Below are 12,240 nucleotides of genomic sequence, written 5' to 3'. Positions count from 1 at the left end.
CCAGCAAGAGTGAAAAATGCCAATGTGATGTTTTATTGACAAATAATTCTACGGCATCAATTTCACATTAACAATGATTACTTCTCACCGCTTTAAAGTCATGTTAACAAACGGATCAGGACAGTGCTCCATGAAAGATAAGTTAGGAGAAGAGGGGAGCTGACAGGAAGATGCTGCAGCAGTTTACAGAACAGAAGTGCAGTGGAGTTGACACCATGGAGTTTAAAGGACATCATTAAAGGAACGGTGGCAGAACCACAACTGTGCTGTTGGGGCTGACTGGATACTACAGTGGCGAAGTCTGGTGATTATAAGGCCTGCAGGTGGTTCCTGGGATGTTGGTGTTCTCGCCCCCCTCTGAGTGCAAGAACCAGATGCAATACAGAGCCTCCCTGGATTTTATAATCTGCTGCTGTTTTCTCATCGTTCCTAAAAAAACAAAGAGAATATGCTGAAACACACTGAAATATTGTATTTTTATGACTGTTTTCATTATAAAATGTTTTATGTTTTAGTTAATTCAGCTATATTTTCAGGGCTATATTTTCTAAAGTGCTTATGCTCAGAATTTTTTTTTCTAAATCAAACATTTAAATTGCATATTGACCAAAATCCATGATAAGTAAAGCCTGCAAAGACAGGTTAAACGTTGTGAACAGTAAATCTGAATGTATTCATGCAGAGCACAAGCGCAGGAAAAACACTAAAATGTGCAGGGATCCCACTCTAGGATCAAGTTTGGGAACCACTGTTTCGAGTGGGAGAGTGAGGAGAGACAGAGAGGAGAAACACAAAGGAGGGAGAGGAAGAGAGGGGATAGGAAGAGAGGGAAAGACAGAGAGAAAGAGAGGGAAATACAGAAAATCACTGACTTAACCAAAGTCAAAGACCACCCTATAAATACTATTTAAGTAATGTTGACCATTTTGGTGGTCTATTAGGTCTTGCTTGGTTGTTAGGAGTTCCTCTGTAACTTTATCAGTTTTTTAAATCCAGATTTAAAACTCCTATATATATATATATATATATATATATATATATATATATATATATATATATATATATATATATATATATATATATATATATATATATATATATATATAACATCTTACATCTGTTTCCCACTGTAGATGAGCCTCTGTTGCTGAGGGGGAATGCCCTCTTTCTCCTCCACTCTTTCTTTTATTCTCTCCACCTGAACGCACAAAGCACATTACAAGGCAAACATATCACAAATTGCCTTTTTTACATCAAAGAAATGTAATATTACCTTAAATCAAATGAGCTACAGTATTAACAAAAGGGATGCACAACCCAGTTATCAACATCTAACATCAGTCTAGTTACAGTAACATACAACAGGTGCTGAAACAGCTCTGCTCCACTAATGCAACTGATTTAACCTACCTTGTCTGTTGGCTCGATGTCAATTTCAATTTCTTTTCCAGTCAGGGTCTAAAAGCACCATAATGTATAGTCAGTAAATGCTTTGCTATTATTTTCCAGGTCCCCATTACCACAGCAGAAAAGACATTTTCAGAGAGGATGGTCACTATAAGCCACAAATTTGGGTTGCTATTATGTATTAAGTCATTTCCATACATTCACATGCTATAATAATGTAAATATGTTAAAACACTACAGCCCAGTTTCCCAAACATGGATTAAGCCTGGTCTAAACTGCAGTGTTGGCTGTGATTAATCATTTTAAATGATTTTTAGTTTATAACACGTCACTCCAATTCATCACAAGGGTGGCTTGAGCTCCATCGAGAACACAGTTCAACTGCTGGGAGGCTTAATACCCAACTAGCTGACTCCTGGCACTGGGCATGGTGACCATGGGCTCACATGCAATTGCTCCATAGCATCCCAATCTTTTAACGTTTGTTCTGCATATTAGCTATTTGTGCAGAACTGATTTGTTCATCTACTTAAAGTAGCCGAATTCACTCATTAGTAAGATACTTTGAGCATGTAGAATAAAAAGCAGCATAAACTGCTACCTTCTCTCTCTCTCTCTCTCTCTCTCTCAGAGCAAATGAACAAAACTCATGTCTGAACTGAACCTAAGCAGCTCACTCTGGTGGGACCACAGCTCTATTTTAGTGAAGTAGGCCAGATTGCTAAGAATATATGAAAGAGGATGAATTTTTCAAGTGTTGGTAGTATCGATGCATACCTCGCATCTGGGTTAATGTGTATTAAATCTATTGTTTTAGTGGCTGAGTATTTTTAACAGGGATATATGATACTATGGGAACCATATCAGTATTGGTAGGTAATTGCTTTAAGAATTATTGGCCAGATCTTTATATTTGACCAATATTTCAAATTGATATTTAATGAGGCTAACAAATTACTCTGGAGAAGCAGAATGTTTAGGAGATGCAGGATCGTTGCGCTCAAAGGTCTGAATTTCATTCATTTTACTGCATTTGCAACTCTGTAGAAATATATATTTCTCTGTAATCCTAATCCAAGTGGATCTCAACTGCTATGTTTTATAAATGTTTATGTACCACCATCAGTAGAAACGTAAACAAAACTGTCTGAAATCGACATCAGTGCACCTCTCCTTTATAGTAAGTGACAGTGTACTTTTAAAAAACGGTTCTTTAGTAAAGGCAGTGGTTCTATTCAGAACTATGAGTTTTATATAGAACCACTCCAAGATTAAATGGCTCTTTACATTGGGAAATAGTTTTATACTGAACCTTTTTATACAGGACCAATAAGCATTTTCTATTGCTGAAATTCTGTTTAAAAGATGTTTAAGGTTTTCTTTTATAAAGGCAATGATTTTATATAGAACCATGAACACTGAAAAGAACCATCTGCTTGCTTACATGGTTCTTTATATGGTTATTCAGATTGATGAGTGATGTGTTGTATACGGTTACACATAGAACCTTTTTGAAAATGGTTCTAGCTATATAGTTAGCACCAAAAAGACTCTTCCAACTATCGCTACAAGCCTGACATCGCAACGATAGAAGAACGCTTTTCGGTACTATAAAGAACCTTGTTCAGAAAGGTTCTATACAGAACCATATACAACACAACTATTTCACCACATAAAAGAAATTTAAACGTGAAACATTATATCTAGAACTCTTGGTTCAAAACAGCACCACTGTCGTTATTAAAGAACCCTTGAAGAACCACCTCTGTTTCAGCCAGCTAGTTAGGCGAAGTGAGTAACGTCGTCGTAAGTTGACGAACTCTGACCACCGGCTTCTCCGCAGCTAAACGGAGTGTTAAACCACAGCTGCGGAACCCAGAACGGCCTCGGGAGGACCTAAACACCCCGCCTGCTGTGTGAGGCCGACTGAGGTCGGCGCGCAGCCCTGACCGGGTTTAAGACGTTGGGTTAGTTAACTTGGCTCCAGCCAAACTGAACGAGCTCTGACGCCGCTAGCGAACCGGCTAACCGGCTAACCGGCAGCGGTAATGAAACAGCAGGAATGTCCGCCTCACTTACCTTAACTTTGATCAACATTGTGGCTTTTGTGTAGTACGAACACGCACAGCGAATAAAGGCAAAAATAAAACGAATACAGTAGAAAAGAGCAGAGTATTCCTTTATCAAGAAATCCCTCGATTTCACTCTTTCACTAATTCAACAGAAGTTCCTGAGCAACTCAAAAACATTTCCTGCCACCCTGTGGCACTGAATAAAGGTTCCGACAGAAAATATTAGGCTACATTAAAACAAATCTTAGATAATGATATCTATAAAAATTATAGACATATTGTAATTAAAATTCAATTCTAAAAAAACAGGTAAACCATCTTTTTTTAAGATATAAACGATTTGTGCTGGAACTAAAATCTGCAGCGTCGGTGCGACAGCAGGTGTCTAAACGCACCGTCGTTTAGTAGTCCATAAAGACGGCGCTGTGAACGAGCGCGGGCGGGAGATTTTAGTTTGTAAAACTACAGTTCGTGTTTTGCTGTAGATCCGGGGCAAAATATTACCGCCTTGACATGTACGTCAAGTTGGTGCCCGGAAAAAAGTGATGCGCATCCTTCCTGTCCTCTTTCAGAAATTCCAGCGGTGACAGTGTCCACAGCTCCAGGAGAAGGTAATGCCGTAACAGCGCTTTTAATGTAACGCACTTTCACCTTCACCTCTGAAATATGTGTATTTAGACTGTAATTAAGATTATGTGTCAGCGAAACTTGCTTATATAGCGGCGTCCTCGCTAACCTAGCTAGCTAGCTTGCGACAGATGTTGTCAGTTTTGTTTGGCAGGCTAAGAAACAGTCCACAGAGGTCTGTACACTTGGCTTTGTATGTAGCTCCAGGTGCCATAAGCCTGGTTAGTTATATTGCAACCGTGAATTCGGTTTTAAACTGATTAATCAGCTGCAGCCTGTACGCTTTCTGACATGTGCATGACATGAAGCCGGCAGGGAAGGGAGGGGTATGTGAAGGGTTTTCCCTCTAGCCTTCACATCATAAAGCCTGGGAGTTTTTCTTGTTTGTCTGATCAAACAGACGGTACAAGGACTCCTACGCACAGCTGCTGTGTTTGAGTTTAAACAAAGAGGGACACTGCAGAAGTCTCAAGGGAACCGAGAAGTCAAGCCAAACAGCCATGCCTCGCATCGAGAATGACATCAAGCTCGACTTCAAGGACGTGCTGCTTCGTCCCAAACGCAGCACCCTCAAGTCCCGCAGTGAGGTAGTTAAAATACTCATTCATTTGCTTCTTAGTTAATGTGAAACAGAACAACCTTCTTGCTGCATTGTATGCTGTGTATCACTGCAGCTAGAACCCCTGTACAAACCCTGACTGTTTCAGTTTTACATCTTATGTTTGCACCATGAGTCCACAGATTTTTCAGAATTTCTGCATTATTCGGTCATAGAGATGTAATCAATGTAATTCAGTGTCTTTACAGTCGTGGTGATGGGAACCAAGTGTCTTAGTGTCTACAACACAAATATACTAATTTCATTTACTATCCAAAACGACCAAAGCACCTAGATGTCTTCCGTGCTTTTATATGCAGTGACAATGATAAAATACTGGTAAAAGTGGACAAAATCTTACAAAAGTACAATAAAACAATGTCTCATTAATCAGGAAAACACAATCGTAACAATTTCGTGGAATAGCTTTCTTTGAGGGAGCTTTCAGAGGCCATGAATGCTTCAAACATCTGGCTCCTATCTGCGAACAGTTCAGATTCTGTAAATTTCTCTAAAATGACATTTCAAACCACTGCATTCAATTCCCCATTAATATAAAAGTGAATTCACTTACTACTTCATTTTTCTTCATATCACTGCAGCTGGGACCCCTGTGGAAAGCCAGAATGTTTCAGATTTCAGTTATTCTTGCTAAAATGCTTATGAACTTATAGGGATACCTCTGTAACCATTAATATCCATTGTATCCATGTATGCATTAATACCTTCCCCTTTCCTGTATTCTTTCTCTGTTCTTTTATGATCTTTCTCTCTCAGGTGGACCTGATGCGCAGTTTTACTTTCAGAAATTCGAAAGGCAGTTACAGAGGTATCCCTATCATAGCTGCTAACATGGACACAGTTGGAACTTTCGAGATGGCTGTGGCGCTGCATCAGGTAGGGCTGAATTCGCACAGCATCAGAAACCTTTTGATCTCTCAGAATGTCATATCCTTGTACTTTAAGGCCACTGTGGTTATGAAAACTGAGTTGTGCTGTCCTGAAGGTCCATTATTCTGTTGTTAAATGCACTTTATCTTACAAACCTCCATTTTCTTACAGTTCTCACTGTTCACTGCCGTACACAAACATTACTGTGTAGATGACTGGAAAGAGTTTGCCACAAAGCACCCAGAATGCCTAGAAGTAAGAAAGCATGTTTGGCTTCTATGTCTCTGGCACTTCATTTGTTAAGGAGTAATAATTGGACTTTACTGCTGTTCACAAAGGTCACATCGTTAACATTTTCTCTCCCTCTTCCTCAATTTTTTTCTCCACAGAGCGTGGCAGTCAGTACAGGGACGAGTGAGGCTGATTTTGAGAGGCTCGGCGCCATTTTAGCAGCTGTCCCTCAGGTCCAGTACGTTTGTGTGGACGTAGCAAATGGATACTCTGAACATTTTGTGCATTTTGTCAAGGACGTGAGGCAGAAGTTCCCTTCACACACCATCATGGTCAGTTGTTAAAGCTTATAGCAGAAACAAAATATTATTTATCCAACAGATCTAGAGATTGTCCAGTGCCATTTTTGTCTGCAGTTGCTACGATAGTAATGGTTATGGTTGTAATCATGATTGTAAAGTGTAAACATTATTTTCCTTCAAGGCTGGTAATGTAGTGACTGGAGAAATGGTGGAAGAGCTGATTCTCGCTGGTGCTGACATCATAAAAGTGGGCATTGGTCCAGGTGATAAAAATCAAAATGACGCTATTTGATTCAGTGTTTTTGGGTTTTAGATAGTTTTGCTCAGTGCCACAAATACATCACTGTTTTGTGCATATTATCTGTTGCTATGTATGTACATCCTTTATCCTAGTTATGTCTTTGTGTATGTATCTGGCATGTACAGTTCTGGGCAAAAGTCACCCAAGCACACTGTTTAAAACCATATACTTCAGCAGTGGGTGCAGCAGTTTACTTGTTAAAACATCATATATCATATCTGAGGACATGGCTGAAAACTAAACTTGCCAATGAAAAGAAAAGGTTCTTTTATTTATAATTTACCATTTTATTTCTGCTTTTGAATTAACAGAAAGGAAGGGACTAGATTACTAGTTTAACTTGAAACGGTGTAATTTTTAAAATAAAATTAAATATTGGCATCATGAAAAAATGATGCTCCATGGTTTCACAAAGGTGCCTCTGCAACAAAGTCAGCAGTCTGAAGTTTCTCCTGCAGAGGGTTCTGTTGGCACACATGTTGCTTTAGAAAAAACAGTCATAAACCTCAGCAGGATTTACTGAACTCACATGTTTGCATTACCAACTTCCAAAATGAGATGTTGAAAAGTTTATTACCAAATAATACTGAGTTACTCTGTATGATTTATGTAATTTCTATTAAACATTTAGTTAAATCACTCAGTGTTAAAAAGTCTTAAGTTAAACACTTTCCAGAATGCAAGTAAAGCAGACTTTGTGTTTCACTGTTGATCTGCTGCTGCTAGTACTATTTGAATGCATTTTTGATGGTCAGTGCAGAAGAGCAAAGATAAAAAACAGCATTTTGGTCACTATTTCTCATTTTCATCTCTCAATTCGTTGTTAGATTTTGACATTTCATTACACAGCTATTTAATCTTTTGCCTTTTTTGGACCAAATTTCAGCCATTTTTCTCTTTCGGCTGAAACTTAAAAGAGACACTTTTGACCATTTTCAGTGCATCCCTCATTAGAATGGAGGCAGACAAACCTAAATACAGTAACAAGTATTTCTCATTTTGAAAAAAATTAGTTGGTATCTTGTGAGCTAAAAAGATGTTTATCAGTGTGCTTAAGTGTCTTATTCCATCTTGTGAGCTAGTTTAAAGAACATTTCTCATTTTCAGAATTCTCCTAACCATCCCCAGCCATCACATGGATCTGTTAGATTCCATCATGATTTAACGTAACAAAGCCAAAAAAGTACTGGATGATAAGAGAGGTTTGGGAATAGTTAAACGAACACATTGGCGTATACAAAATCACAATTTATTGTTTTTATGTTATTTACACTTATTATGAGCAAGTAAATGCTGAATACTCAGATAAATAGGTTTTTAAACATAAATGTCTGTTTGTTTGTGTAGGCTCGGTGTGTACAACCCGTAAGAAGACAGGTGTGGGCTACCCTCAGCTGAGTGCTGTAATCGAGTGCGCTGATGCTGCACATGGCCTGGGTGGACACATCATCTCTGTGAGATATTCACTGAGTAGCTATGGACAACTGCTTAGGCCATATTAGTCACTCTTATTGGGAGTAATGGATGATCTTGCTAGATTTTAAATATTGTTTCTCACTCAGGATGGAGGATGCACCTGCCCAGGTGATGTTTCTAAGGCTTTCGGTAAGTGACTGCTCTAGTTTTTCACGACACTCGAACAGACCATTTTACTTATATTTGCTGTTAGAGGAAATTAGGGATGTCAAATGATTAAAAATGGAAGCACCAGTGTCTGCATGTTCCAACCAATGAGTGTATATGTCATATATACAGTCAATGGTTCCAATTCTTCCATGATTATAGCCCTTCGCTCTTATTCTCATTCATGCAACGCTTGTTACAGTGAAGGCTCTTAAGATGAGCTGGTGCTTCTCTTGCTGTATGTTGATTTTATTCTCAGGTTCTTCACAAGCACTGTCCAGTGTAGTCTGCTAAAGGTGCTGGAATTAGTTTAAAAGGCTTTATTTGAATGAGACAATTGCCATTTCTGAAATAGCAACTTACGGCATACTGCAGTTAGGCTTCAGCCTGAACTAATATGGATGGTTAAAAGGGTCAAACTAGAAAAGTAGGCTAATGTTTTAAAAAAGTACTGGCATAAGTAATGTGTGTTAACTTTAACTACCACAGAAATTATAGATACTATTAAGATAATTCTTCTTTACTACATCTGCTACTATAGCCAAAAGATAAGTGTTTTTTGTGCTCCTAGTGTCTGAAACTCGTTGAACTTGAATTTGATTGGCTATTGTGTGTGATGGACAGGTGCAGGGGCAGACTTTGTGATGCTAGGTGGGATGCTGGCAGGTCACAACGAGAGCGGGGGTGAGATCATTGAGAAGAATGGGAAGAAGTACAAACTTTTTTATGGCATGAGCTCTGACACAGCAATGAGGAAGCATGTAGGAGGAGTAGCAGAGTACAGGTAAGAGACAGTGAGAGAAAGACTGAGTAATCACTGAGTGATTGTTGTCTTGGTTAAACTCACTACATTTTAATCAATATTTGTATACTGTAGAACGTTTAATCTGCATTAAAAAAAATAAAGGGAACACACAATATAACTCCAAGTAAATCAAACTTCTGTGAAATGTGGATGGTATGAGGGTGGGGGTTGTGCTCACAGCCCAACACCGTGCAGGACGCTTGGCATTTGCCAGAGAACACCAGGATTGGCAAATTCGCCACTGGCACCCTGTGATCTTCACAGATGAAAGCAGGTTCACACTGAGCACATGTGACAGATGTGACAGAGTCTGGAGACGCCGTGGAGAGCGATCTGCTGCCTGCAACATCCTTCAGCATGACCGGTTTGGCAGTGGGTCAGTAATGGTGTGGGGTGGCATTTCTTTGGAGGGCCGCACAGCCCTCCATGTGCTCGCCAGAGGTAGCCTGACTGCCATTAGGTACCGAGATGAGATCCTCAGACCCCTTGTGAGACCATATGCTAGTGCGGTTGGCCCTGGGTTCCTCGCAGGACAGTGCTAGACCTCATGTGGCTGGAGTGTGTCAGCAGTTCCTGCAAGATGAAGGCATTGAAGCTATGGACTGGCCCGCCCGTTCCCCAGACCTGAATCCGATTGAGCACATCTGGGACATCATGTCTCGCTCCATCCACCAACGCCACATTGCACCACAGACTGTATAGGAGTTGGTGGATGCTTTAGTCCAGGTCTGGGAGGAGATCCCTCAGGAGACCATCCGCCACCTCATCAGGAGCATGCCCAGGCGTTGTAGGCAGGTTATACAGGCACGTGGAGGCCACACACAATACTGAGCCTCATTTTGACTTGTTTTAAGGACATCACATCAAAGTTGGATCAGCCTGTCGTGTGTTTTTCCACTTTAATTTTGTGTGTGACTCCAAATCCAGGCCTCCATTGGTTAATAAATTTGATTTCCATTGATGACTTTTGTGTGATTTTGTTGTCAGCACATTCAACTTTGTACAGAACAAAATATTCAATGAGGATATTTCATTCATTCAGATCTAGGATGTGTTATTTGAGTGTTCCCTTTATTTTTTTGAGCAGTGTATATAGATTCCCAGCAGCTGATCTTGTTTGCTACTTACAAGGTCTTAGTGTGAAAAGAAAGATATATGCTCAGTTTGCTAGTTCAGACTGTGACTTCAACATAAGGTGGTAATATAAGTTTGAGGGAGGGGAGGAGAACTCTAAGAACATGGACTGCAGTTCTGGGCAGCTTCTTCTTGGAGCTAAAAGGCTGGTCACCCCTTTTAACTATGGTATGACTGATGTAAGACTGAGGAACAGAGGAGAGATGGGGTGGAGGTGAGGATTGCAAAAACAGAAGGTAGAGATGGGAGTTCATATGCCGTTACATTGGAAGGAAGAAGGGTTTCAGACAGGACCCTCCCCTAAATTTCAGTTAGTCCACAACTCCATTATGTACTGGATTATGTACTCACACTGTGGTTTGAAATAAAGAGAAATGTCAGTATTTATAGTTGCTGATTAAAACATTGACAGAGCAGCACAACCTTCATATGTCAGTCTAATTCTCAACAACTGCTATAAAGAGTTTGTAATCCAGTAATTAGCACAGTGCTGCTGGGTAATGGTGCATGATGGTTGTGGTCACTGAATGTATCTTTTTTGTGTGTTTGGGTGCAGAGCATCCGAGGGTAAGACGGTTGAGGTGCCATATAAAGGCCCAGTGGAGGACACCGTGAGAGACGTGCTGGGAGGTGTTCGCTCCACTTGTACCTACGTAGGAGCCGCTAAACTGAAAGAGCTGAGTCGCCGTACCACCTTCATTAGAGTGACTCAGCAGCTTAACACTGTGTTTGGTACTGATAACTAGACCACTACTGTTGCAGGTGACCGCTGGGCTGATCTGAGAACAGTCCAGTCTCAAGATGTAAACAGGTCCTTAATGAGCAAAATAGCCATGCAGTGGGTAATATATTTTATATAAATATATTTTATATTCTTTCTCTAGTAATAATCTGATACAATGAAACATGCGTTTAACTCATACACAGCACACACCAGCGCAAACCGCGCACATTTTCCTGACAGTGTTTTGTTTTCGGCCAGTTCATGAGGAGTTTTAAAAATTTCGTAAATGTTCAGAATGTAACGAAATGGCATCATCTGTATTAATTTTCTTGCCCATGTCTTCTGTCTCTCACTTAATGGTTTGGACTGCACTAATGAAGCGATATAGAGTGTACACTTCTGACATTGAGGACCAGTTCTAATATTCCAGCCTTCACTGCCGTTAATTCATTCACACTGTATGTATTTGTCTTAATATTTCAAATATTGTTACTGAGCCTTATTTCTTTTATGCATTTTAGGAATTATTTTAGTTTTCAATTTTATTTATATTTTTAAAATCGGCACTCATTGTATTGGACCAAATGCAGAAAGCACTTCCGCTGTGTTTGCCATTCCACATCACTCTTCATTTCAGTATAACTGTCTTAGTAAAGTCCTCTATGCACCGATGAATAAAGGAGACAGCTGTTGGTAACGGTTTGATCCTGTAAGCAGTTTATGTAAAAGTGTTCTGGTTGTGCTGGACAGTATAGAGGAAATGTATATGCATGCTGGTATGAGACACTGGACACATTCATTCCGTTACACAATTCAAGAGTGTTTTGAACAACCCTACCTTTCAGTTTTACATGGAGTATCTGCAGTCTCCATAATCCTTAGTCAGGATTGTATTGTAGACTGTGTTCAGTGATTGATGTGCATCTTGATGATGTATACTCTGTTTCTGACACATGCTGCTTGTAATGAATGTCATATAACTGAAAAGGTAATGTCCATTTGGCAGTTAAAATGTTTTTCTTACGCAATTGGCTGCAAGTTTCATTTTTTATATAAGTGATTCTCATAAAAACATTTTACACCTTTTATTTGTGTGTGTGGCTGATATACTTGTGGGAGGTTCTACATACTGAGTTTCCCTTCAGTCTTTCTGATTCTGGCTGTGAAATAGTTCACAAATGTTCCATGTGTTGAATATAAAGCTAATTAAAAAATGTTATTATGAATCATTTTATCTGTGTTGAATTTGTTCTTTCATTGATGTTTCTTATGTTCAAATTACAGATGTGTAAAGACAGATGAGCGCTTGATTTAGACTAGAATGCAAAAACTACAGCCTGTGTTTTCAGATTGTCATTGGGTGGAGCAGAACACAAAGAAAATGAATAAATTTAAGGCAAAAGAGAAAAAGCTTAGGTTAACTGAGGGTGACGTGCAACCAAAAATCATAAAGGCCACAAGATCAAAAGTTATCAATATTTTGTTTCCCACATTGAAATCCTTCATTAGATGTACAAGACTCAA

General features: G+C 39.5%; 2 protein-coding genes across 2 annotated transcripts; one reads left to right on the top strand and one right to left on the bottom strand.

The window, feature by feature from the left end:
* Positions 1–10: 10 nt before the first annotated feature.
* nedd8 (NEDD8 ubiquitin like modifier) lies at positions 11–3,663 on the bottom strand. Its single transcript, XM_017718756.2, has 4 exons — positions 3,488–3,663; positions 1,411–1,458; positions 1,116–1,198; positions 11–429 (listed from the first exon to the last, which is right to left on the bottom strand). The coding sequence occupies exons 1-4, from the start codon at positions 3,503–3,505 to the stop codon at positions 309–311; spliced, it is 270 nt and encodes an 89-aa protein (XP_017574245.1). The 5' UTR covers positions 3,506–3,663; the 3' UTR covers positions 11–308.
* Positions 3,664–3,937: 274 nt separating this feature from the next.
* On the top strand, positions 3,938–11,948 carry gmpr2 (guanosine monophosphate reductase 2). The gene is made up of 10 exons (XM_017718747.2): positions 3,938–4,091; positions 4,508–4,694; positions 5,483–5,602; positions 5,768–5,851; positions 5,986–6,159; positions 6,311–6,392; positions 7,778–7,884; positions 7,993–8,035; positions 8,678–8,837; positions 10,549–11,948. Exons 2-10 carry the CDS (start codon positions 4,608–4,610, stop codon positions 10,736–10,738), a joined length of 1,047 nt encoding a protein of 348 aa, XP_017574236.1. The 5' UTR covers positions 3,938–4,091; positions 4,508–4,607; the 3' UTR covers positions 10,739–11,948.
* The last annotated feature ends 292 nt before the right edge of the window (positions 11,949–12,240 follow it).

Source organism: Pygocentrus nattereri, chromosome 2 (assembly GCF_015220715.1).
Source record: "Pygocentrus nattereri isolate fPygNat1 chromosome 2, fPygNat1.pri, whole genome shotgun sequence".
Taxonomy (NCBI): domain Eukaryota; kingdom Metazoa; phylum Chordata; class Actinopteri; order Characiformes; family Serrasalmidae; genus Pygocentrus; species Pygocentrus nattereri.
Note: the sequence above shows the minus strand (reverse complement) of the source record. Positions and strands in the feature narration are given on the sequence as shown.

Coding starts and splice junctions, on each gene's coding strand:
- nedd8 (XM_017718756.2), bottom strand. Junction 1,199..1,410: donor ACATCGAGCCAACAGACAAG/GTAGGTTAAATC, acceptor TTGTGCGTTCAG/GTGGAGAGAATAAAAGAAAG. Junction 430..1,115: donor ATCTACAGTGGGAAACAGAT/GTAAGATGTTAT, acceptor TTGTTTTTTTAG/GAACGATGAGAAAACAGCAG.
- gmpr2 (XM_017718747.2), top strand. CDS start 4,608: ATGCCTCGCATCGAGAATGACATCAAGCTCGACTTCAAGGACGTGCTG. Junction 4,695..5,482: donor CCCTCAAGTCCCGCAGTGAG/GTAGTTAAAATA, acceptor TTTCTCTCTCAG/GTGGACCTGATGCGCAGTTT. Junction 5,852..5,985: donor AGCACCCAGAATGCCTAGAA/GTAAGAAAGCAT, acceptor TTTTCTCCACAG/AGCGTGGCAGTCAGTACAGG.